The sequence below is a fragment of the Macaca fascicularis genome, chromosome 18, assembly GCF_037993035.2.
Source record: "Macaca fascicularis isolate 582-1 chromosome 18, T2T-MFA8v1.1".
Taxonomy (NCBI): Eukaryota; Metazoa; Chordata; class Mammalia; order Primates; family Cercopithecidae; genus Macaca; species Macaca fascicularis.
In genome coordinates, this window is record NC_088392.1 from 77,943,921 (window position 1) to 77,969,507 (window position 25,587).

The 25,587-nt window shown below is 40.7% G+C and overlaps 1 protein-coding gene across 7 annotated transcripts in view; it reads right to left on the reverse strand.

The window, feature by feature from the left end:
• PPP4R1 (protein phosphatase 4 regulatory subunit 1) overlaps positions 1-23,011 on the reverse strand; it is a 73,720-nt gene extending 50,709 nt beyond the window's left edge. For 4 of the 7 annotated variants that reach the window (XR_012427345.1, XR_012427344.1, XM_045377842.3 and 1 more), the window contains exons 1-2: positions 22,445-22,526; positions 22,195-22,239 (exon numbers count right to left, since the gene is read on the reverse strand). Coding sequence is in view for 3 of the 7 variants with exons in the window: in XM_045377842.3 (XP_045233777.2) it covers positions 22,195-22,239; positions 22,445-22,451 (52 nt within the window). In the remaining 4 variants the exon portion in view is untranslated. Of the gene's footprint in view, positions 1-22,194; positions 22,240-22,444; positions 22,527-22,980 lie in introns of those variants that run through there. The other 3 variants (XM_005587185.5, XM_065534223.2, XM_045377843.3) reach the window with 2 other exon arrangements.
• Between the last annotated feature and the right edge of the window lie 2,576 nt (positions 23,012-25,587).

The following is a 25,587-nucleotide window of genomic DNA, read 5'->3' on the forward strand; positions in this document are numbered from 1 at the left end:
CCTGTCTGAAGCAGTAAAAATCTGTTTCTGGAATGGTACAAAAAAAAAAATCATAAGAGACTCTCAGAATCAATCCAGAAGCCACAAATAACTAAAAGATACCTCCCTTTCCTTTTTCTACAGATATGTTCTACTTGGCTCTATAATGACAAAGTTCTACTTGGCTCTAAAAGCACAAGGGTCAGAGGCTACAGAAACTCAGTATGCAGGAAACAGTGATCAGAGTCTTGAGAACATGTTCAATCAAGACACTAACAACTTGTGAATAGACACACAAAAAGTCTAGCACCGATATAGTTAATCCTGCAATGTAGAAGATAAAGCTAATGAAACTGGTATCTAACTTCACTTAATAGAGGAAAGCTAAAAACACTAGTATATTTATATTCATTAAACAAATATTTATTAAATACATTTGTGCCAAGTACTAGGGTAGTTGCTGGGGAGACAATAATGAAAATACTAATGTTTCTGCTTTCAAAGAGCTAATATTCTACATAAAACAATCTACTTTAAAATGATCATTGTAATAAAAGTATGTATTAATACAAACTAGAAGGCCAGACACCCATTCAAGCTGCAGGAGAAGGAAGAAAAGACCAAGAAAGAATGGCTAAAAACCAACCAAAAGATAATTATTTCAAAGGAACCAAGCAATGAGTGAAGGTATGATTAAACAGCATCTACTACCAAAGGAGTCAAGGAAGAACTGAAAGGTGCCCACTGAATTGGGTACTTTTGTGCCATGCTGTATGACAAGGGCGATTTTCCATTGTATGAAAGCTGAGAGGCCAAACCTGACTGAAGAGGTAGAGGAAAATATAAGAAAGTGAAGACAAGGAATACAAAATATACTTTCCAGAATTGTGGTTGTGAAATAGTAAACTGGATTAGATTACTAGCCAGGGCATTCAAGCAAAATAAAGATTATTTATTTTGTTTTGTTCCTAATGTTTAAAAGAAGACAAAGATTTGCACATGGTTATATAATGAATAGTAAATAGTCAACAAATAAACATAAATTGAAGTTTTAGCAATAAGAAAATATTACTGATGGAAACACCATGAGGTTGGAAAGGATGGGATCCAGAGCTAAATAAGAACTCTTCAACTGCTACAGTTCAGGGCCTTTCTCAAGGCCCTAAGAGTTTTCCAAGAAATTTTCTTATTATTTCCTGGCACTTCCTATTCTATCCCCTGCATTACTTGATTTACTTTCTCAACAGTGCCTGTCAACATCTGGTAATATTAGTTGTTTTACTTATTGTCTGTCTCTCTAGAGTAAGTTATTGGCTCCATGAGGACAGGAATTTTTATCCCATACACTGCTTCATCTCCAGGATATTTCCAGGCACAAAGTAAGCATTTAAGTATTTTTGAAACCAAAAAATCTGTTCATCACTCACAATGAGATTCTGTCTTTGCTCCTTTAGCTCTTTTCTTAGGAGAGAAAAAGAAAACCACCTAAGAAACTCCTCCCAAATGTTGCTATACGAGTGACCGAAAAGATTCATCATTTCCTAATGAAATGTTATTGCTATTAGGGCATTTTAAAATGCTGGTTTTTAAATTAAATGTGTATATACCATGGGACCATCTTACAGAACTGACTACTTTAAACAGATAACATCGTTTTTACTCCCAATAGAACATTATCAAAAAGGGACCACAAAACACAGCACAGTCCCTTTTGTTAAAAACAAAACAACTTCTGTATTTAAAGAACACTTAAACATGGTCTTCCACTTTTGAAAAGGATGGATTAACAAGAACCAACTTAATCCTCACACCTTAAATGGTAAATAAATAAATAAATAAAATGACAGAGCCAGGTATGCCGACAGTGTCTGTAGTCCCAGCTACTTAGGAGGCTGAAGCAGGAGGATTGCTTGAGCACAGGAGGTCGACACTGTAGTGTTCTATAACTGCATCTGTGAATAGCCACTGCACTCTAACCCCTGAGAAACACAGTGAGACCCCCATCTCTTAAAAAAAAAGATAAAACATATGAAGTCATGGTATCAGACACTGACAAAAGACAGTACTGGACAGTGATCTCTGAGAAAGAGAGGACAAATGAAATGAGCCCTATATTCTTCCAGTTAACTTCCTGGAAATAATTTCCAGAGCACTAGGAGGGTCCAAATATAATCTCAGCAGACTCCTCGAATTGAGGAGACAGAGTTGAGAATTCAGGGAGGCCAAGGGAGCTAGAATTGGCAGAGGAGGAGTATCAGAGAGGAGGGACCTTCACAGAGAAAGAACCTCAGAAAGCTACAGGTCCCTTTGAGTCTTTGAGTGAGTATTCAAACAGTTTATGTGTGTGAGGAAACTACTCCGTATTCTGGGAAAAATAAATAACTACCTGAAATGATCAAGTGAACAAATCCTCGATTATCACAAAGGACAAGGACTAGTTTATGTCTCCACCAATAAAAATTTTAAAAATTCTATAATAAATGAGGCAAAACGCCTAAGAAGTGGCAAACAATTCTCCTGGTTTTGCCTAACAAAGTTTAACAGGCTTCAAAAGAAACAAACTATATCCAAAAAACTGTGTCACAGAACAAAACTCAAGTATGTAAATGAATATAAAAATAGCTGGCACTCAACAAGGTAAACTCCACAACGTCTAGCATCCAATAAAAAATTACTAGGCACACAAAAGGCAGGAAAATACAAACCATGAGGCAAAAAATTCTACAACAGAAACAGACCCAGAACAAAGAATATAGAATTAGTAGATAAGGATATTGAAAGTTATTTTAATTATATTCCATACATTTAAGAAGGCAGAAAAAAAGAGCATGTTAAGAAGAGACACGGGGCCGGGCGCAGTGGCTCAAGCCTGTAATCCCAGCACTTTGGGAGGCCGACACCGGTGGATCACGAAGTCAGGAGATCGAGACCATCCTGGCTAACACCGTGAAACCCCGTCTCTACTAAAAAATACAAAAAACTAGCCGGGCGAGGTGGCGGGCGCCTGTAGTCCCAGCTACTTGGGAGGCTGAGGCAGGAGAATGGCGTAAACCCGGAAGGCGGAGCTTGCAGTGAGCCGAGATCCGGCCACTGCACTCCAGCCCGGGCGACAGAGCGACACTCCGTCTCAAAAAAAAAAAAAAAGAAGAGACACGGAAGATGATATGAAAGACCTAAATTGATCTTTTAGAGATGAAAAAAAGATATGAAAAATACACGGGATGGGATCAAGAGCAGATTAAACACTACAAAGGAAAAAATGTGTTACCTTGAAGAAAAAGCGTAAGAAAAATATCCCAAATGAAACAAAAAATATGGGGGAGGAAGAAAATTAAGCATCAATCAATTGTAGGAAAACTCCCAGCATCCAAATATATGTGCAAATGGAGTCCCCAAAGAAGAATGGGAGATATAAAATATATCTGAAGAAGTAACGGACAAAATTTTCCCAAATTTGGTAAAAACTATCAATCTACAGATAGATTCAAGGGGTTCAATGAAACTCATGAGCAAGAAACATGAAGAAAAGTATACCAAGGCACAATATAATCAAATTGCTTAAAGCTAGTGATAGAAACTTTTGGGCAGCCAGAGAAAAACTCAAGTTATATACAGAAAAACAAAAATAAGAATGATAGCAGACTTTTCCATCTAAAATACAAGTCAGAAGACAGTAACATCTTTAAAGTACATAAAGAAAAATATCTACAACTCCACACCTAAGAAGTAGAAATCTTCCAAATATGAAGCTGAAATAAAGATTCTTTCAGCCATACAAAGACTGCTATCATCAACAGCAGACACGCACTATAGGAAATACTAAAGCAAATCATTCAAGCAAAAGTAAAATTACACCAAATGAGAATCTGGATCTATACAAAAGAATAAAGGGCATCAGAAACAATTAATATAGGGCCGGGCACAGTGGCTCACGCCTGTGATCCTATCACTTTGAGAGGCCGAGGCGGATGGATCACCTGAGCTCAGGAGTTCAAAATCAGCCTGGGCACTATGGTAAAACTGTGCCTCTAAAAAAAATACAAAAATTAGCTGGGCATGGTGGCATGCACCTGTAGTCCCAGCTACTTAGGGGGCTGAGGCAAGAGGACTGCTTGAACCTGGGAGGTCAAAGCTGCAGTGACCTGAGATGGCGCCACTGCACTCCAGTCTGGAGGACAAAGCAAGACCCTGTCTCCAGAAAAAAAAGAAAGAACAAAAAGTTAATATGGGATAAATAAAAAATTTCTTATTTTTCAAGTATCTAAAAAATAACTGCTTAAATAAAACTATGTACTAAAAAATAAATGGATAAATATATATTGTGGGGTTCACAACACATGCAGAAGTATAATATATGACTACAATAGCACACAGGCAAGAAAAGGGTATACTGTTACAAAGCTCTTACGCTGTGTGTGAAGAGATACATATTACTTGAAGTTGACTGTGGAAAAGTAAAAATGCATATTAATTACAAACTCTAAAGCAATCATTATTTAAAAAGAAACACACATACACCAAAGACATACAACTACTAATCCAGTACACCCCATAAGTAATCTAAAAGAACACACAAAAAGAGAATAAAGGGAACAAGAAGAGATGAGACAAACAAATGAGAAACAGCAAGATAAAGAGATTTGAACACAACCATATCAGCAACTACATTAAGTGCAAATGGTCTAAATAGCCCAACTAAGGCAGAGACTGTCAAATTGGATTACAAACAATACCTAACCATGAACATAACTATACAGAGCAGAAATATTTTATACAGCTTATTCTAGTCTACAATTCATAGCAAAATACCTTATTAATTATAAATCAGAGCTGTAAAAGCCACTCAGCCACTCTCATCTGGCCAGTTTTCTCCTTTATAAGACTGTTAAGCTAGCATAACCTTGAAACACCTTTATAAAGGCTCTAGAATTCTATGACTATGACCAAACTGTTTCATCAGTCTCACACTTGTTAATCTTAAAGATAAACAATAAAATTGATTCTGGCCCATAAAAAGCAGAGGGCAGTAGGAAAAAAAACTCCTACAGCTGTGACTGCCAAACATAATTATGTTCAAGACAAGCTTGGAGCACTTACCTAAAATGCAGATACCTAGATCCCACACTCAGATACTTATTTAGTTTGGAGTAAGGCTCAGGAGCATTTATTTTTAGATAAATAACTCCACTAATTTAAATGCAGACTGTTAAACAACCATACTTAAGAAGCATACTCCTAGAAGGTAACAAAATCATATTCTGCTTCAAATGTTTTGCTACCACTCTATCATGATTAGACTTCCATACAAAGTCTAATCACTTCCATACAAAGGGAGCGTTCCACTCTGGTACAGACACTAGTGACAAATGTTCACTTATATTTGGCACCCCCCCCCCCAAAAAATAACAATCCTAGGAGCAATCTCTGAAACATATTAGAAGGTATAGGTATAAAGATAATGGAGAAACTAAAATGGAGTACTAAAAAATACTCAGTTAACCCAAAATAAAGTCTGGAAAGGAGTAACAGAGGAAAAAACCATGAGTCAAACAGAAAATAAATAGCAGAATCACAGACCTAAATGCAACTAGATCAATAATTACATTAAATATAAATGGACTAAAATATCTCATTTAAAAGGCAAAGATTGTCAGACCATCAGAAATATAGTCTGTCTACCAGAGATACATTTCTAAAGACAAAATTTCAACCATCAGGTTGAAAATAATTTTTTTAAAAGATATAACACAAAATAGTGAGCATAAGAAAGCAGGAGGCCAGGTGTGGTGGCTCATGCCGATAATCCCAGCACTTTGGAAGGCTGAAGCAGGTGGACTGCTTGAGCTCAGGAGTTTGAGACGAGAACAGCCTGGGCAACATGGTGAAACCCCATCTCTATAAAAGATACAAAAATATTAGCTGGGGGTGGTGGTGCACACCTGTGGTCCCTGCTACTTGGGTGCTTGAAGTGGGGGGATCACTTAAGTATGGGAGGCAGACGTTTCAGTAAGCTGAGATAGCTCCACTGCATTCCAGCCTGGGTGACAGAGTGAGACTGTCTCAAAAAAAGAAAAAAGAAAAAAAGCTGGAGTAGCTATATTATTATGAGACAAAATAGATCAAAGACAAGAAGTATTACTAGAAATGGAGATATTAGTACTTTAAGACTCTTGAATTCTTTTTTTTTTTTTTTTTTTTTGAGACGGAGTCTCGCTCTGTCGCCCAGGCTGGAGTGCAGTGGCGCAATCTCGGCTCACTGCAAGCTCCGCCTCCCGGGTTCACGCCATTCTCCTGCCTCAGCCTCCCGAGTAGCTGGGACTACAGGTGCCCACAACCACGCCCGGCTAATTTTTTGTATTTTTAGTAGAGACGGGGTTTCACCGTGGTCTCGATCTCCTGACCTTGTGATCCGCCCGCCTCGGCCTCCCAAAGTGCTGGGATTACAGGCGTGAGCCACCGCGCCCGGCCTGACTCTTGAATTCTTAAGTAGCTCTGCATAACTAAACTCTATGGATTCTTGAACACTATAATGGCAGCAATAGCCCTATACTGCTCCACGGCTTTTAAAATTCAGCCTCTTTCACTGATGAAGTAAAAAAACCATTAAAAAACCATCATCTTTTAATGCTATTTGAATTTTTTAAATGACCAAAAAGCATATAATACAGTGTGTTCAAATCAGGTTGTTGTTGTTACTGTTGTCTTTTTTGGAGGAAAAAAAAAAAAAGCATATACTGGCCGGGCACAGTGGCTCATGCCTGTAATCCCAGCACTGTGGGAGGCTGAGGCAGGTGGATCGCTTAGAGGTTAGGAGTTCAAGACCAGCCAGGCCAACCTGGTGAAACCCCGTCTCTACTAAAAATACAAAAAAATTAGTTGGGCATGGTGGTGCATGCCTGAAATTCCAGCTACTTGGGAGGCTGAATCACAAGAATCACTTGAACCTGGGAGGTAGAGGTTGCAGTGAGCCAAGATGGCACCGCTGCACTCTAACCTGGGTGACAGAATGACACTCTGTCTCCAAAATAAAAAAAATAATAAACTTTTTAAAAAGCATATATTAACAATGACTACTCTGAAATGCTTTTTCTAATTATATCTGTTCTCCCAAAATTCCAATACTCCTTCTTTCCCTATAAACTTACTGTCTTAATAGCTATCATTGCTAGCTGAAGGGGAGCCAGGATAAAAAGTTAAAGGGAAGATCCCTTGTAAGCTCAAGACAGATTGCCAATAAATAATTAAATAGGTATTTTTCATTTTGCAAAACCTAATATTTAATTATAAAGTAAAAGATTCCATGAAAAAGTTATGTGGCACATCTTTTAATTGAAAATTGGGTTTTTGGTTAATCTTAACAGAATAGAATTCTAAAAGAATAGAATTCTTTTTTATTTTTTTTGACACAGAGTCTTGCTCTGTTGCCCAGGCTGGAGTGCAGTGGTGCTATCTCGGCTCACCGCAACCTCCGCCTCCCAGGTATAAGCAATTCTCATGCCTCAGCCTCTTGAGCAGCTGGAATTACAGGCAGGCGCCACAACACCTGGCTAATTCTTGTATTTTTAGAAGAGACAGGGTTTCACCATGTTGCCCAGGTTGGTCTTGAACTCCTGGCCTCAAGTGATCCACCCGCCTTGGCCTCCCGAAGTGCTGGGATTATCGGCGTGAGCCACTGCGCCTGGCCAAAAGAATAGAATTCTTAATAGGAATAGAAAATCTAGGATATAAACTAAGGCCCTATACTTAAAGCTTTGGTTCATCTTATCTCCAAGACCCTTTGAAAACTGCTGCTACACATAAACTAGGCTCAATAGAACCTTCTAGTTCCAAATCACGAAAGGAATCAAATATGTTACGATACAAATAAAGAGAACATCAGGAATGAAGATGACAAGGGAAAGAAACAATAAAACAACGACAATCCTTGTTACCTATAGAACTGAATATCTTTTTGTATAGACATGAGATTATGTAACAGGACAAAACAACTGTCATAGTTCCAGAAGTATCCTCTCTCTATACTACCTGCAGTTCCCTGAATCTAACATAAAAATCCAAAGTAGCAGAAGAGAAATTCCAATTTTTCGCTTTTTTAAATTTAAGAAAAAGTGCCTAAAATATAATAGTTTAAAAGTTGCGCCTTTCCTTTGGCCATGCACAGTGGCTCACGCCTGTAATCCCAGCACTTTGGGAGGCCAAGGTGGGCTGATAATTTGAGGTCAGAAGTTTCACACCAGCCTGGCCGACATGGTGAAATCCCATCTCTACTAAAAATACAAAAATCAGCTGGGCTGAAGCAGGAGAAGCGCTTCAAACCAGGATGAGGAGGTTGCAGTGAGCCAAAATCACGCCACTGCACTCCAACCTGGGTGACGTACCGAGACACTGTCTCAAAAAAAAAAAAAAAAAGGTTGGGCCCACCATAAAATTGTACATAGTCATAGCCAAATTGTGTGAAAAGAACAGAAGATTTTTATCATAAGAGAGATCTGGATTCAAATCCCGTTTTGTCACTTATTATATTTATCTATAAAATAACGGTTAAGACTTTTAAGACACAGTGATAACTGCAACAGTGTCAGGCAAATAAGCAAATGTTCCCTCCCACTTTGCATTTCAGTTTGTTTCTAGAAACAGAAAATCTGCCCGTAGTTTCCAAGTATTTTTGTTTTCATTGATTTCATTCAACCAGTAAGTAGGAAAACCATGTGTTTTTAATTGTTTTCATTCAACCAGTTAGTAGTCTTAATATAAACAGGACAGCACATACACTATCTAATGTCAGGCACTGAACAAGGAATATACTATAAAAACTAGACAAAAAATTGTGCATGTATGTACATATATGGGTATACATTGTATGTATGTGTGTGCATATATAAACATACTCTACTAAGAAAAAATACATAGTATAAGACTGTATACAAACAAAATATGTTGTTAACTATTATACTTCTAAGTCTGCCCTGATAAGTAAGAGAAGGCTTCGAAGTCAAGCCAATTCTTGGAAAATACACTGGAATTTGCCAAGCAGGACAAAGGGCAGGAGGAGGGCATTCTAAGCAGAAAATTCCAAAGATAGGGAGTCAAAGAAAACTATTTCATGTCTCCAGAATTACAAGTAATTTGGTGTAGCTGGGGCATAAGGTTGATACAGAAGCAAGGCAGGAGTAGGGAAACACGACCTACCCAAATCGACTCTGCCTTCTAATTTTTAAAGAGTTAACATTAATACATTTTGCAAAATCCTCTTACTTGGCTAGAGAAATCACATTACTACTTTATAATTCAGAATGACATCTGAGATTTTTCCAAGCAACAACTTGACTCATTTCAACAGTTATCGCAGAACAACAGACAACTCCAGGCAACGTATATACTCACTCAACTATGCTACAATAAAATCTGACTAAACTTATCAATTATTAAGATCTGTTTTTTAAATTAAGAAGCAAAGATCATGTTATCACTTCCAAGCGAAATGACCTGTTTTTACACAGCATTCTAACAGAACTTCAGGCCTCATTTCCTAGCACTCTTCTTTCAATGATCCTACCACTCTTAGTTGTCAAAGAGCAAGAGGGGGAAGGAAGGAATACACAGAAGCCCTAACCTTCTCAAGAGTACCATACAGTCATCTCTTGGTATTTGCAGGGAATTGGTTCCAGGACCAACCCCCAAATGAATACCAAAATCCAAGGATGTTCAAGCCCTGACATAGGATGTTGTAGAATTTGCATATAATCTATATACAGGTTCCTTTGTATCTTAAACCATCTCTAGATTACTTAACAACGTAAATGCTATGTAAATAGTTGGTTATACGGCATTTTTTATTTGTATTTTTAAAATTGTTCTCCTGTTTTCTATTTTTAAAAATATTTCAATTCACAGTTGGTTGAATCCTCAGATGTGGAATCTTGAATGTGGAAGACCAACTGTATTCTCCACCTGCATCAATACTGTAAGTATGCCTCTTTTCTATTCCTTGTTAAATATGCTCAAATATACTACAAATTCAAGCTAATTTCATGGTCACTCAATAAGAATTTTGAATCTACAATTCTTATCAAACCTTACAATCCTCGGAAGATGTCTCAAATCTCTATTTATTAAAAGTTCCTGAAACCATCTTCAAAAAACCCAACTTCCATTCCTACCTTATTATCACCACACATGCATTTACTCTGTTCTGCCAAGTCGGGACAGGGGTGGGAAGTGTCAGCAACCAAGAGAATAAAAGCAAGAAACAGTCTCGATAGTGCACTTGACCACCATACATCCAATTCAGTGAGCATACACACGCTTCAGAGTGTGAGAGAGAGATGGAGAAGTGCTATTCCCTCAGCTGGTCTCAGTCCCCAGAGGATTCTCAAAAAGTCATGCTGCTATGGTCTGAAGACACAGATTTTTCCAACGACATGGCTCTTAAAGTCCAACCACCTCACCCAGGACTCAACCACAGCAACAATAATGTTACAATGGTGAAGGTGAATGTCTCCATGGAAACTGTACTTTACGATCCATAGAAAGGTACTGAAGAACCAGTCTCACTACATGGGGCTTTTCCTTTCATGGTGAATCTAGAACCTAAGCTTGCTATCCCTAAAATGGCTTTTTTCCATCAAACTTCTTAAAGGTACAGTTCCCCCTTGATAGCCTTCACCAAGACAAATAAAATGTCTTCTCTTTCACTCTGTGACTCTCTTCTCAAAGATCAGCAATCCTTCTCAGACCAACTGCTCTTACTTCTCTACAGCTTTTCATAATGTTGACACCTGCCACCCCAACATCCTCTTCTTAAAATTCTCGTAAGTTCTCTGGAAGTGCACAATCCTGAGTAATTTTCTACTCTTCTGAACTATTCTTGCTTACTTCTCTTTTATGTAGTAGTTTCCCCTATACTTTTGTCCTCATACATATACATTACACATATGCCCTCTTCCCCTCCTTGGTAAACCCAGCCATTTGCAGCTATCACATATTGTGCAGATGACCCATGAAGTCATCTTGTCCTGATCCCCAGAGCCATATTTGCAAGTACACTGTAAAATCTCCACCTCCATGTCATATTTGTTCTGAAAACTAAACTGTCCAAACTATTCTTATAAAATCAGCTCATCCTCATGACTTTCCAATCACCATCATTTTCCCCACTCAACTCGAGATACCGAACACGAGGTCTTCATTTATTGTTTAAAATACTATCTTTCTTGCCCCCATATCTAATCAGTTCCTAAGAGCCATAAATTCTACTTTTATAAAGTATTCTGTATCTATTCCCTCCTTTTAAGTTCCCAACACTCTAACTCAGAGGCTCTGATAATTCCGCCTAGAGCAAACTGGGGTATTCAAACCCCATGAAGGTACATGAAGATTTATAACTTAGTAACTACAACTTTATCAGATTGGATAACTCTAAGGAATTTTCCAGACCCCAGCTTCCAGGGATTTCTATCCCAAAAATGTGCCTGAGAGTTATGGATCCAAGGCTTTCCCTTCATGTTCTCGAATCTGAGAAAAGCATTATCTCTAAGCTAACTATCTCAAAGCTACTAGGATGCACTTCTCCAAGACAGAAAAAAACCTTCCATGCTAAACAATGGAACCTTTTGAAATATTGATGAAAATGTTAAGTGATCAACCCCCTAAATACTGTAATGAATACTTTTACAAGTCAGATGGTTTTCAACCCTTTGTTGAAATATTTCAACAAATTTCAACAAAGTTTCAAAATTATGGAAAGACTGAAAGCGTATTAAAAATAATTTTTGTAATTTTTTTGCACATAAGTTGGAAGCAGTTCAAGAAAATGAGTGGCACTGCCAACAAAACCATTTCCAGGCCGGGCGTGGTGGCTCAAGCCTGTAATCCCAGCACTTTGGGAGGCCGAGACGGGCGGATCACGAGGTCAGGAGATCGAGACTATCCTGGCGAACACGGTGAAACCCCGTCTCTACTAAAAAATACAAAAAACTAGCCGGGCGAGGTGGCGGCGCCTGTAGTCCCAGCTACTCGGGAGGCTGAGGCAGGAGAATGGCGGGAACCCGGCAGGCGGAGCTTGCAGTGAGCTGAGATCCGGCCACTGCACTCCAGCCTGGGCGGCAGAGCGAGACTCCGTCTCAAAAAAAAAAAAAAAAAAAACAACCATTTCCATTCCCATTGACTTATTTACAAACATTTCTCAGCGCTTATAGCTCTTAAAATGTAAAGTAGAAATGATGTTAAGTATTATCTCATTCTAAGCAATAAATTCTATCCATGAATACACAATTATTTTGTAAAATTCCCATCCATTTCATTAAGAGATGCCTTTTTGATAAAACGTTGTTCACTAGGTTTTTTCAATTTGTAATATATTCTGGTTGATCAACTGAGTATTAATAATGGGAACTCAATAAAACTTTAAGTTTTATATTAACAGGAAATTCAAATTTTTTATTTCTTTTTATTTTTTAATTTTTGAGAGAAAGTCTCGTGTGATCATGGATCACTGCAGCCTCGACCTCCCAGGATCACGCAGTCCTCCCAATTCAGTCTCCCTAGTTAGGACTACAAGTGCATGTGCCACCATGCCCAGGTAATTTTTTTTTATTTTTTGTAGAGCTGGTGGTCTCACTACGTTGCCAGGGCTGGTCTCAAACTCCTGGGCTCAAGTGATCCTCCTGCCTCAACCTTTCAAAGTACTGGGATTACAGGTGTGAGCCATCTTGCCTGACACAAAATTTAAATTTCTCTTTACCCATTTTTGGTGCAGAGAAATGTGACTGAGAAATCAACTCTCAAGCATGAAAATATGAAAATATATCAAGGTAAATTTCTGTGTGGAAAATGAAAAGAGATAAAGAAAAAACTGCAAGAGTCTCAATTTAAATAATTTATTCACAATTTTTTTGTCTTATTTGTCTCTTACAGTCTTGCCTATTTGTGAGTTTTAAAAAATGAATAGTGGGTATACAAGTGCTATAGTATTTAGAGTCCATTTTAAAAAGTGATACAACTCTATGTTTAAAATACTGATATTTATAATACATTAGAAATTATATCCTTTGCAAATATGGTAAAATTTTATGGAGAAAATTTTGGATGTCAACTTTAAAATACATGATACAGTTTTCAAAATTATTTTAGTAGGTATGCAGTAACAAAGTTTAAAGAGCATGGTCCTAGACTATTATTAATATAATTGCCTGCCCTCATTCAAATCCAGTTTATATATCAGCACCATTTCAATCTTCCCACTCTGTTCAATGCACGCCCTTGCATGCCCTCCCTCCCAACCCCCACCATTCCACCCCCTATAAGCCTCCCAGGCAGTCTGAATTAAGGTACAACTTTCTTTCTCATGCTGTAATTCAAGGGTCTCCAGGATCTGGCCCCAACCTAGTTTCCCCCCCTGCACACAGCCCATGTGGAGTCAATTTGCTGCAACATGCCCCACTACTTTTCTGTCTTACGTGGTTTCATCCGTTCCATTTCTGTACTCTCTAACCTCATCTCAGCTTAAATTTACCTATTACAAACACCATCCAGGAAGCATTTTCCATTTTCTAATTAAGAGTTCTTCTTCCTTTTAATTCCCTGCTGTCTTGGGTGCCCTTACTTTTACTCCACCAATAATTGCAAAGTTTTTTTTTTTTTCATATTCTCCTACCTCTCCTTCCCCTCTCCCTCCCCAACATATATAAATTCCCTAAAGATAAAGATTGTCTTGCAAATCTTTTTATTATCTAAAAAACAGAATCCAATGCTTCTCATGGAGGCACATTCATTAATATTTGTTAATGAAAATGTAGTCCATAGGGATACTTGATGAGTCAAGAGTTTCTTTAATATATTTTATCCTTCTATAAGATATTCACAAGCACATTAGCATATTAATACCTTGAGAAGTATCACACCAAAGAGAACTCTTTAATTTGTATAACCTTTTATCAAATTTGATCTAAACACCCTTCTATTCCCTACATAACCTCTAATAATCCTACATAAAACAGAAAAAAGCTCATAGTCTATCCTTCCCTTCAGTTTTTCCCTTGATACTGCTCAGGCCACAATAAATCTGCCAAATTTTGTTTCCCATCTTTACATTTTAGAAAATGAAAGACAATGAGATACACCACAGAATGAGAGTTACCTTATAATGATGTGGGGCTTTAAAATGATATTAACAAATAAATATACCAACAAATGAATATAAAGCAGAATGTCAGTTAGTAAACGCAATTAATTCAGGCAAGAATCATCAGCACCGTCTAATACTAATGGGTAAATGTTTGGAAACAGGGTGTTTCCCTATTGTCAAATTATTTCCTTACTATTTACAATAGCAAAAATAGAATCTTTACAGTGGAGCAATTTGATAGACATCACCTCCACATTACCAGTAATGGACACTGCTATCAGGTGCTCCTTAATGTGAACCACTGAGAAGCATAACCGGAATCAAATCATGAGGAAACAGAAAAAACCAAATGGACTCTTTAAAAATGTCAATATCATCAACGCTAAAGGCTGAGAAACTGTTCCAAACTAGTAAGTTTGTAAGTAATGTCCTTACAGCAAAAGACAGTTGCCATAAGGCCATTACTGGGGATATTTCAATATATACTGCATATTATATAACAGAATTGTAGCAATGTTAAATTTCCTAAATTTCACTACTATGATTGTAAAAGTGCCCTCGTTCTTAGGAGACACAGGTTAAAGGTCCCAATGACCACAACCTATTTTCAAAAGGTGCACCAAAAAATTAAGATTAAGAATAATGTATAAATGTATAGAGAAATAACAAGCAAACTGGCAAAATGTTAACAGCTTAATTCAGGTGAAGAATTGGGAATTCATTACAATATCTGTGCAGCTTTTGTATAGGTCTGGAAAGTATTCAAAATAACAAGTTTAATTAAAAATAATTTCATTATTTGACCCCAAATTAGGTTTATGGTCTCATTTAGCTTGGCCTGAAACATCAAGATTCATTCAATACTTATTTAGCAAATAAGTATTGATGAGATGTATTGCTGAGCACTCTGTGATGAGTCAAGAATAAAAATGTTACAGATCTTGGATTTTATAGCACAGTGAAAGGGCTGACCAACTACAGCCACCGAGCCAAACTGGCCCACCTTCTGTTTTCATAAATAAAATTTTATTGGATGACACTTCCTTTCGTTCATTTCTGTATTGTCATGGCTGCTTTTACCTTACAATAGCAGATCTGAGTAGCTGCAACAAAGATCACATGGTCCACAAAACCTAAACTATTTAATATTTGGCCTTCTACAGAAACTTTTCAACCCCTCATCTAGTGAGGTAGCAGAAACCCAATTAATTCATTTGGAGAAAGAAAATTAATAGAAATAGATAAATAACATAAATTTGAAGGACTACACAACTTAGTCTAATAGTCTCAAGCAAGAGGTATGGCAAGCTTTAATTTTGTACTTTGCAATAATACAAATAATGTTTATCAGAAATCCTTCCTTCAAATATCAATACTAAAACCTTACTAAATCCTTAGAAATGCAAAATTGTCCTACAACACAACTGAATTTAAGGCAAGAATAATTTGCTGAAGTATACTATATGTATATTCATACATGTATTTATATATACACCATATGTATAATGTATTTCTATTTATATAATACAGTAGCAGCATGTTTATCTAGTTTCAAGTTAGTTACCAAGATTATGTATACAAACAGTATTTAATAGAAAGGTAGTATAACAAAGCACTTGCTCTGATATACACTTGTGGATTTCCCAAATATTACAGATGTGTTATATGTTCCCTTCAGTGAATAAAAATTTCCTTTGCAATCATAATGCAATTACTTTGGTAGTAATCTTTTATTCCACAGGTAATCCAAATATAAAATTTGAACTAACCCAGGTCCAAATTGCCACCAATCTTAAATAAATGAAGTCTTGAATAAATGAGTTATTTCTACTAAAAGTGAATTTCATAGATTGAAATATAAAAATGATCTACATCAGGCTGGGTGCAGTGGCTCACGCCTGTTAATTCCAGCACTTTGGGAGGCCAAGGCAGGTGGATTGCTTGAGCTCAGGAGTTCAAGGCCAGCCTAGACAACAAAGCAAAACCTCATCTCTACCAAAAATACAAAAAAATTAGCTAGGCATGGTGGTGCAGGCCTATGGTCCCAGCTACAGGCATAAGCCACCGTGCTGGGCCGGCAGTTTCTTAAAAAGTTAAACAGCCATTCTACTTCTAGATGTATACCCAAGAGAAAAAACGTATATATTCACACAGACTTGTGTATGAATGTTCACAGCAGATTTGTAATAGCAAAAAACTGGATCCAAAAATCCATCAATATTTTAAAGATAGAAAGCTGAGAAAAAGTTAACTTGCTCAGATTTTAAAGAGAATAAATGGCAGGGCCAGAATATTAACTCAGGTCTAAAGGCTTACCAAGCCTAGTGTTCTTTCCCCTCCACAAAACTATACGGAGGTATCTTCCAGAACGACTTCATGATAGATGTTCAAATACCAACCAAATTCATATCAATAAAGCCAGAAAGTAAGTTAAGTTTGCTTCTTAGTCTAGAGAGATAAGAAGCTGACTTAAAAGTTAGGAGAGTTAAGAAATGAATTTGTGGAGGAAAAAGCATTGGTGATTCACCAGCTCAAACATCTGTGCTAAAAGCAGAGCAGGTTCCAGACCCTCTTACAGAAATTAGAGGGAAAACCTCCTCAGCCAAAATTCCGTAGTTGTGCCATCTAGACTTCTGCCCAAAACACTAAGTTAGGTTTATTCTCAGATCCAATTTAAAAACAACAACAAAACTCTAATTCAAATTTAGGAACTTTCAAATACTTTTACTCCAAAGTATAAAAAAGGAGATATAATACAAACATGGAAGCAAAGTAACAGTAGTTTAATAAACATACATTCATTGTTTTGAGGGGACTGAGGGAAAAGGACCAGAAATAATAAACCAGAGATCAAACAAATGTGGCGGCAGACTTCTGAACTTTACCTCCTGAGGTCTATTTATCTTTCACAGGCAGGAACTAACAAAAAGTATGCATTTAGGTGTTTTTTTTTTTTTTTTCTGGAGGGGGAAGGGCAGTGCATCTTGACGCTACAGGCCCATGCATATTTACAAAGGGGTTTCTCTCTCTCTCAATTTTATGTGGGGAGTTGTTAGCCTAAGTATCATTAATTGATCCTACACACATGTGGGTACCACCGGAACCATTTTAAAAGCACTCTTTTCTAGTTTATCAATGATATTATCTCTAAATAAAGACTTCTCCATCCAGGCTTGTTGGCAGCAGTCAACACAGGCTACCAGGTCTCATGACTCACCCTCCCAAATCCCTATTTAACAATACTCCTAAATATCATTCATGTTCAAGGGCACCTTCCTAAGGTTTCTGAATGATTCCCTGGCTGCTACCGGATACAGCACCAATATTTTGCTCCTCACCTCCCCCAGCAACAAGGACTCTAAGCTTATCAGAACTGGTTTTGAAAAGTGGTAGGAGGGCCTGGGATTCTGCACAGAGTGCGGTCTAGGCGGTTACCCTCAGTTAGTTCTGGACCCATTCTTCACTCTACTTCAACACTGCCCTTAAACCCAAAAAACAGCATAATGTAAAAGGATTCCAAAACTTCAATATGAAAAAAATTTGTTGTATGGCATACTCAGTAACATAGCTTCAAAAACTTTTCAACGTTATACTTAGTTACAGCTGAAATAAAAATTAACGACTAAATAAGCTGCATTATACCCAAGCTCCATCCTCTCTATCATTCTCCAGGTGTAAACTAAACCACATGCAGCATCCCAGATTAATTTGCAAGGGTACTTTAAGAATGAGTTCAAAGAAATTGCCTCTACAAGTTTGGGTTGATCAATATTTTAAACTGGGCCATTTAAGAAAATATAATATTCAAAGTATGATATTTAGAATCAGAAGGTCTAGTTTAAATTCCATCTAAACTTAGGAGTTTTGTTTCTTTAGTCCCTTTGGGCATTAGTCAACTTACTTATTAGTATTAGAATACCATAGGCTACATCACAGGACTGCTGTGAAGAATAACCTGTGTATGAAAGGCACTGTCAACTAAGCGTTACATAGCCATTCTTTAAAAATGATATTCAACATACTGCTTTGATAAAAGTTTAAGTTCTAATGAAACTCCTTAAGTGAAATTATTTTTACAAGCATTAGCTCATCAAATCTTAACTGTATCTTAGTCTCATTTCATTTTAGGAATCTACCAACTTAAATGTGAATCAAAATTGAATCTTTGGAAACTAAAATAGAAATCTGAAATAACTTTTTTCTAAACATCTACAATTTTGTATTGTCTCCTATTACTTAACGTACATAATTAAATATAAAAAATTAAAAAGGGTTTATCCAACTCTGAAATCCGCTGAGATAACCATATTCAAATGGAGTCACTGGTTTGCTTTCAATCTGAAATTCAAAGTATTTCATGATACAGTATTGAAAGTATCACTTTTAAACTTAAATACATATAGTTTTACTGCATTATTCTCCTAAACTTTTCTTTGAGATGGAGGCTTGCTCTGTCGCCAGGCTGGAGTGCAGTGGCACAATTTTGGCTCACTGCAACCTCCACCTCCCGGGTTCAAGCAGCTTCCCTGTCTCAGCCTCCTGAGTAGCTGTGACTACAGGTGCACGCCACCACGCCCAAGTTAATATTTTTTTGTATTTTAGTAGACATTTCACCAGGTTGGCCAGGATGGTCTCGATCTCCTGACATCGTGATCTGCCCACCTCGGCCTCCCAAACTGCTGGGATCACAGGCATGAGTCACCACGCCCAGCCTATTCTCCTAAATTTAACAGTACCTGATAATGATTTCATTTACTTACCTTTATGACCTTTTGAGATATATATACAAATACAATACCATCCATTTTTTCCTCATTAGATTTTTTTTTCTCCTCCAAAGGTTATCAGTCAAGTCAGTCTTTGACCAACCTTCTCCCCAATTCTATGCCTCTATACAGAGATGGGCTTAAAACAAATCAAATCGAAAGACGTGAGACTCTTACCAATGTCTGGCAATGACCCTCTTTCCAGTCCTAGACTCCAGCTAGGTCCTTTCCTAGATCATCTGCACAACAGAACTTACTCTCTCTTCCCTCATAGCCCAGGTTCTGCACTTAGGAAGGGCAACCAAGATTCTAGAGCTTGACCAGAAAATAATTTCTTCCCATATCAAGGGCCAACTTACACCTAGCTTGGCTGATGATTGGCCTCCATACTCTGGAGTTTTGCCATAGACAGAGAAACTCAGGCTCATGAGATAACAACCGTGTTGTAAGGGCAGCCCAAGCTCCATTCCTCTACCTTTGGGTCCTCTACCTTCTCCAGCTTCTCCAGGATGTGACAGCTTTCTCACTCCCTTACCAACCATCTTGCTCTCTAAGCAGGCACCATGGCCCAGTGCTCCTCCTCATTCTTTCTCCCTTCACAAGAGAAGGGAAGTGGTCCTTCAACTGGCCATATGTCCAAAGGTCCTCTGTTCCTGAATGTTCTGGGTAAAGGTATCACCTGCAAACACTTTAGTAACTGAGAAATACAAGCAATTACTCTAACAAAGCCTTCAACCAAATTATGAATATGCAAATAACTATTGTGTCTTCAATGTCTGTTTTACCCTAAATTGAAATGCATAGGAAACAGAATCTTTAAAAAGTTAGTTGCAGCCGGGCGCAGTGGCTCACGCCTGTAATCCCAGCACTTTGGGAGGCCAAGGCAGGTGGATCACCTGAGGTCGGGAGTTTGAGACCAGCCTGATCAACATGGAGAAACCCTGTCTCTACTAAAAGTACAAAATTAGCTGGGCGTGGTGGCGCACGCCTGTAATCCCGTTACTCAGGAGGCTGAGGCAGGAGAATCACTTGAACCCAGGAGGCAGAGGTTGCGGTGAGCCGAGATCGCGCCATTGCACTCCAGCGTGGGCAACAAGGGTGAAGCTCCATCTCAAAAAAAAAAAAAAAGTTAGTTGCAAGCGTTGGCAGCATCTGTAAGTACCTTCATTCTGGAAGGTTCAACATCAGTGTTTCCTACTCTGCTCTTCTTTCAAGCTTCCCTTGCTCTTTTCTCATAACAGCAAACATAATCATAATCATCGCCGTTTACCAGGAATTGTTCCAAGTGCTTCACAGGCACTAACTCACGTATAGTCCTGAACAACTCTATGAAGCAGGTAATATTTCTTATGTCTACTTACAAATGACAAAACTGAGGCATAGGGAGGTTAAGTGAGTTGCCCGAGTCTGCCCAAAAAGACACTGCTAAGACGAACAGAGCAGCCTGGCTCCAAGTCTGTAACTGTAATAGTTCTATACACCTAGATTCAAAACTGCTTGTAAACCACTAGAGGGCATGGGTTGTACCCACCCTTCTCAGAGCTCCATCCCTAGTACCGGGCAGAGTCTTCAAACTCATGGCTGAATTTTTCACAGGTATGCCTTCCCCTCTACACTGTGCTTGTTGGGGGCTAGGGAAGAAACTGACACCGCATTTCATCCTTCAGGAGTGAGAAGTTTTTGCTCCAGACAGTCATAAATACTTGCTGAATGAATGAATCTTTTATTTACGAAGTCGAACATAAATCTAAAAAGCCCTCCTCGAGGTAACATAATCAGGGCCACTTCTCCAATCCTAACCTGGCAAGAGATCTGAAATCAATAGCTGCCTTAAACAATATCTCAAACTTACTATTAGGCAGAGAAGTGGCTTACGGTAAACATTAAATAAAATGTTAAAGCCGCCCTTCACTACATGAGTACTGCTCCCTTTAAGAGAGCTGTTTTGAGCCACCCCACTAAAAACACAGACTTAACCAAAGTCTGGACGTGGTTCATTTAAAGATAAATCACTTGTTTCAAATAATCCATCTAAATAGTAAATGCCCTTTACTTTACTCAAAACAACCAGGAATCTAAAAATTCAGTTTACTCTGAGTAAGGGAAGCACATTAGACAATGTTAAGGATTAACTACAGAGTATTTAAAAGAGTAATTTCAAACTGCAACCATCTCTGAAATTACTTACACAGGTATTAGACAGTCAATCTCAGCATCCAGTAGGCTTTCCACTAAACAGACCACAATTCTACTATGCTTAGCATCTCAACTCAGAACAATTTCTTGGTCCCTTATGCATCCCATGATCTACGCTTATACATTTTGCACACTCTTCATTTTTAAAATGCATCTCAAAACCTATTGATTTTTCTGATGGGTCACTATTTTGGAAGATTAGCATGAATAGAAACTATTTTAAGTTAACTGCAATCTGTCACTTCTTTCAATACAAACCTGCTTAACTCTGTCTTTTCTATCGTGACCCAAATTATCTTCTAAGACTTAGAAAAGTACATATAAGACGAAAAATTCCTTTCTAAGTATCAATTCCGTCGCCATGAGGAAACGTCAAAAACTTTGTCTTTTTAAAAATAAAAACGTCAACTCTCTAAAAACTTCAGTACCTCAAAGGAAGGCTGCACTGTTAACACTGAAGGAGGGCTGGGTGATTTCTGAGTATCTGCATTAAAGAAATATGCTCTTCAAACCTAGTAATTCCTGACGAGGCCACACCTTCTAACCTTCCCGTAATCCACGAATCACATCGGGAGCAATCTAGAAACTGCTCCCAGCCCAAGTAAAATGACAGGTATGTCATCCTCAGACGACCCAAAACCGGGTCGGGGAGCCCAGACGGCTACCGGGGCCCAGGCTGCCCCCCCGGCGCTCCTGGAAGAGCCACTCTAAGGAAACACACCTCCCGCGCGAGCCTCTTCCTTCCTAGAGGGACGGGGGAAGGGGACACCCGGGGCCGAAACACACCCAAACCCCACTTCAAATCCTGCCCCACCGGCTTCTCCTTCCGAAACAGCCGCGCCACTGCCGAGCCCGCGGGCGATTCGGGGGCGCCGGGAGAGGAGAGCGAAGGGCGGAAAGCGAACTTGGGCGTTACTCCGGGCGTCTCCCTCCCCCAGCGGAACCTGGGCGCGCCGTTTCCTCACGGACGCGAGATTTTCCCCCAAAATCGCCACCCCAGCCCGCCCGGGGCCGCCCTCGCCCACCGTCCCCTCAGCCAGCCAGGGCCCGGCCCAGGCCGCGCCGCAGCCCGCCCTCCCCGGCCGCTCCCCGCGGGCTGCCGGGCCACCGCGAGGTCGGGCCACTCACATCCGTCGGCGTCCTCCTGCAGGTCCTCCTGGAGCAGCGAGAGGTCTGCGCCGAGGAGAGAGAAGAAAGGCCCGGTCAGCGCCCCGGGGCCCGGCGCGACGCCCCCACCGCCCGCCCTCCCGCCCCGGCGGCGCCTCCCCGCGCCGGGACCCCACGCCGGCCCCGGCCCGGCCGCCACTCAGGGCGGCGGCGGAGGGCGGGTGGGCGCGAGGAGCCGCCGCCGCCGCCCGGAGAACAGGGGGCCACGTACCCGCCATCTTGTGGTCGCCCCCTCCTCCGCGGCCGCCCGGGGATCCGGGGCTACATGGAGCGGCGCGAGCCGGGGAGCCGGTGGACGCGCGCGGGAGGGGCGGCGGGGAGGAGGCGGGCCGGGCTGGCGGGGGCGCGCGCGCGGGGCGGGCCGAGGGCCCGGGCCTGCCGCGGGCGGCGCGGCTCCCGGACGCCTGGGCCCCCGGCCGCGTCCCGCCCCGCCTGCTCCTCTGCGCGGCTCCCGGGCGACCGGCGCTCCCGCCTCCCGCCTTCCCCGCTCCCGGCCGGGCCCCGGCCCGGCGGCGCGCGCTCACACCCTCGGCCCAAGCCGCCCTCAAGCCGAGCGCTGCGGACGGGGGCGCGCAAACTGCCGCCGGCCGGGACCCTGCGGCGAGTGCCGGAACCCGGCCGGGCGGGGCCTCCCGCGGACCGGCCGCTTTATTGGGTCACCGGCCTCGCCCACCGCCCTGCAGGCCGCAGCCATCTCGGCGGGCGCGCCGCTCGTGGCCCGCGCCCCATCCCCAGGCCTGCACGTACGTCGTCGGCGATCCGGGGCCGGGGCGGCTCCGAGGTCGGCGGAGCCGGGGTCCCACCTCCTCTTGGAGGAAGCGCCGCCTCCCCACCCGCCCGGGGCCCTCGCCAAGTGGCTGCTAACAAAGCCCAGGGCCCGGCTGCGGGGTGGTTGACTGACAAAGTCATGCCTGCCTAGCCAGCTTCCTCGTGCAGCACGGTGAAGGCTGGGGAGCCGGGTTTTTACTCCCACGTCCTGCTAACTCGAGCTGACAAGGCGGGCAATCCGCCAGCGGGAGCGTTGGCAGGCCTGGGGTCAGATCCTGAATCAGCCAGTTAGTTGGTAGGAGTGGGGCCCATTTGTAGAATGAAGGTGATACCTGCCTCGTGGGGTTATTGGCATTAAATGAAGAATGTAGGGAACCTAGCACGGTTCTTGATGTCTAGGAGGTGCTCGGTGAAGGGTGCCTGTGATTCGCTTTTGTCTTGTAAATACTTTTGGCAGCACTTGAGGTGTTAAAGTCTGTGTCCCAGACTTTATTAGTCTTGTTGTTTTACGTGACTTAAGCGATTAGCTCAAACACCCAAGTACAAAGTGGGGCTAAACCCAGGTTTTCCGACACGGTTCTGCCTCCATGGCTTTATCCCCAGCTCCACCCAAAGCCTCCAAAATGGTGGTGGTATCCTAAAGTGATCAACAAAACACCAAACTGTGTTATGGTGCCACTTTGTCGATGTGGTCTCTTAGGAGAGGGAATTCTAAATAGTTAATTAGCTTGTTCCTTTCTGCGTTGTAATCGACCAAGGACAATGTATTGGCATTTAATGCCATTGAAGATTTAGAGACGAAGGAATCAGATCCTCTGAGATTCCTAAATCTGTGTAATAAAATAGTTTCTACACATAGCTATTCCAAAAAATTCCCTATCAGATATTACTAACAAGATAGATTATAGTCTGTATGAAATTTCTAGGAGTAATAAAAATCAGAATAGACCCCGTAACTCGGAGTATGTGTCTAATTTTCTCAGCTATAAAATAGTTAAAACTAAAGGCTGTTTCTCTTCCTTCCTTGATGAATGCCCTTACGTGAATTCAGCTGACACACTCAGAATGACAAAGGAGTTAGAAATTCACATCAACATAAATTGGTCCCGACTGACTCAAACCATGAGAATTCTGCTCTGCTGAGATACCTTGTCAGTATCTACCACTTAAGCAATTATGGGTAAATGGGGGAAGAAAGAGCCAAATCAGCTCTTTTTTTCATTAAAAAACAATTTTTTTTTTAGAGCCGAAGTCTTGCCTTGTAGCCCAGGCTGGAGTACAGTGGCACAATCATGACTCACTGTAACCTCGAGCCCCTGGCCTCGAGAGATCCTCCCATCTCAGCCTCCCAGGTAACTAGAACTACAGGTGCGGGCCACTCCACCTGGCTAATTTATTTTTAAAATTTTTGTAGGGATGTGGTTCTACTATGTTGCCCAGGCAGGTCTTGAACTCCTGGCCTCAAGCAATCCTCTGGCCTTGGTCTCCCAAAGTGCCAGGATTACAGGTGTGAGCCACCAAACCCAGCCCAAATCAGCTCTTTATAGTAACTGGTGATCTCACTGCAACAACACAAAATCTACAGGGTGCCAACTGTGCTTCAGCCACTGGATGCACTAAGATAAAACTGTCTTGATCTACACAGTCGAGTTAGACTTAACAGTTCTCAGTAATCATGATAAAATAGGGGCTATGTACCAAATGCTAGCCTAGGATATGGAACAACTAATTCTGCCTTTGGTAGCTGGGCCTCAATAAGTTTTATCTCAGTATTCTGTGGGAAGGGCAGCAAAGGAGGAGGATTTGTATCATTTTTCTGTATTCAAGAGCTATGCATTTGATTATCATCTTAGCTGAATTACACATTGCAACAAGTGCCTTTAAGCAGTATGGTTTTTAGATATTTCTGTGATGGTGTCATTCATGGTTCAGCACAAGTATGTGTTTTTTATATTTCGCTTTCTCTCATTCTCCTTTCTAAAAGAAAGGAGTTTTTAAACCGGTATTTACAAACTGCACTCTGTTGCCTTCTTATAAGAAATAATATTTAAACAAATAATACCAATCATTGTTCTACATACCGTTACCCCAGCTTCACTTACAGTGCAGCTTGAGGATGACAGAGCTGTGTGTTGTCCATGGTCAGAGCACACAGGAGGTCTGAATTGTTATCCTGTTCTGCCACTGAAATATGTAAAATATAGGAGGAGTGTCCCCCAAGTCATTTTTCTAAAAGCATCATCCAACTATGTAAGTACTAAGGCCTGCATTTTTAAGAATAAGTCCTCTTCCAAATGATAATTAAAGGGTTTTTGTTTGTTTTTGAGACAGGGTCTTGCTCTGTCACCCAGGCTGGAGTGCAGTGGTGCAGTCTTAGCTCACTGCACCCTCCACCTCCCGGGCTCTAGCAATCCTCCCACCTCAGCCCCCTGAGTAGCTGGGACTACAGGTGGGCGCCACCACACCCAGCTAATTTTGGTATTTTTTTGTAGAGACATGGTTTTGCCATGTTGTCCAGGCTGGTCTCAAACTCCTGGGCTCAGGTAATCTGCCCACCTCAGCCTCCCAAAGTGCTGGGGTTATAGG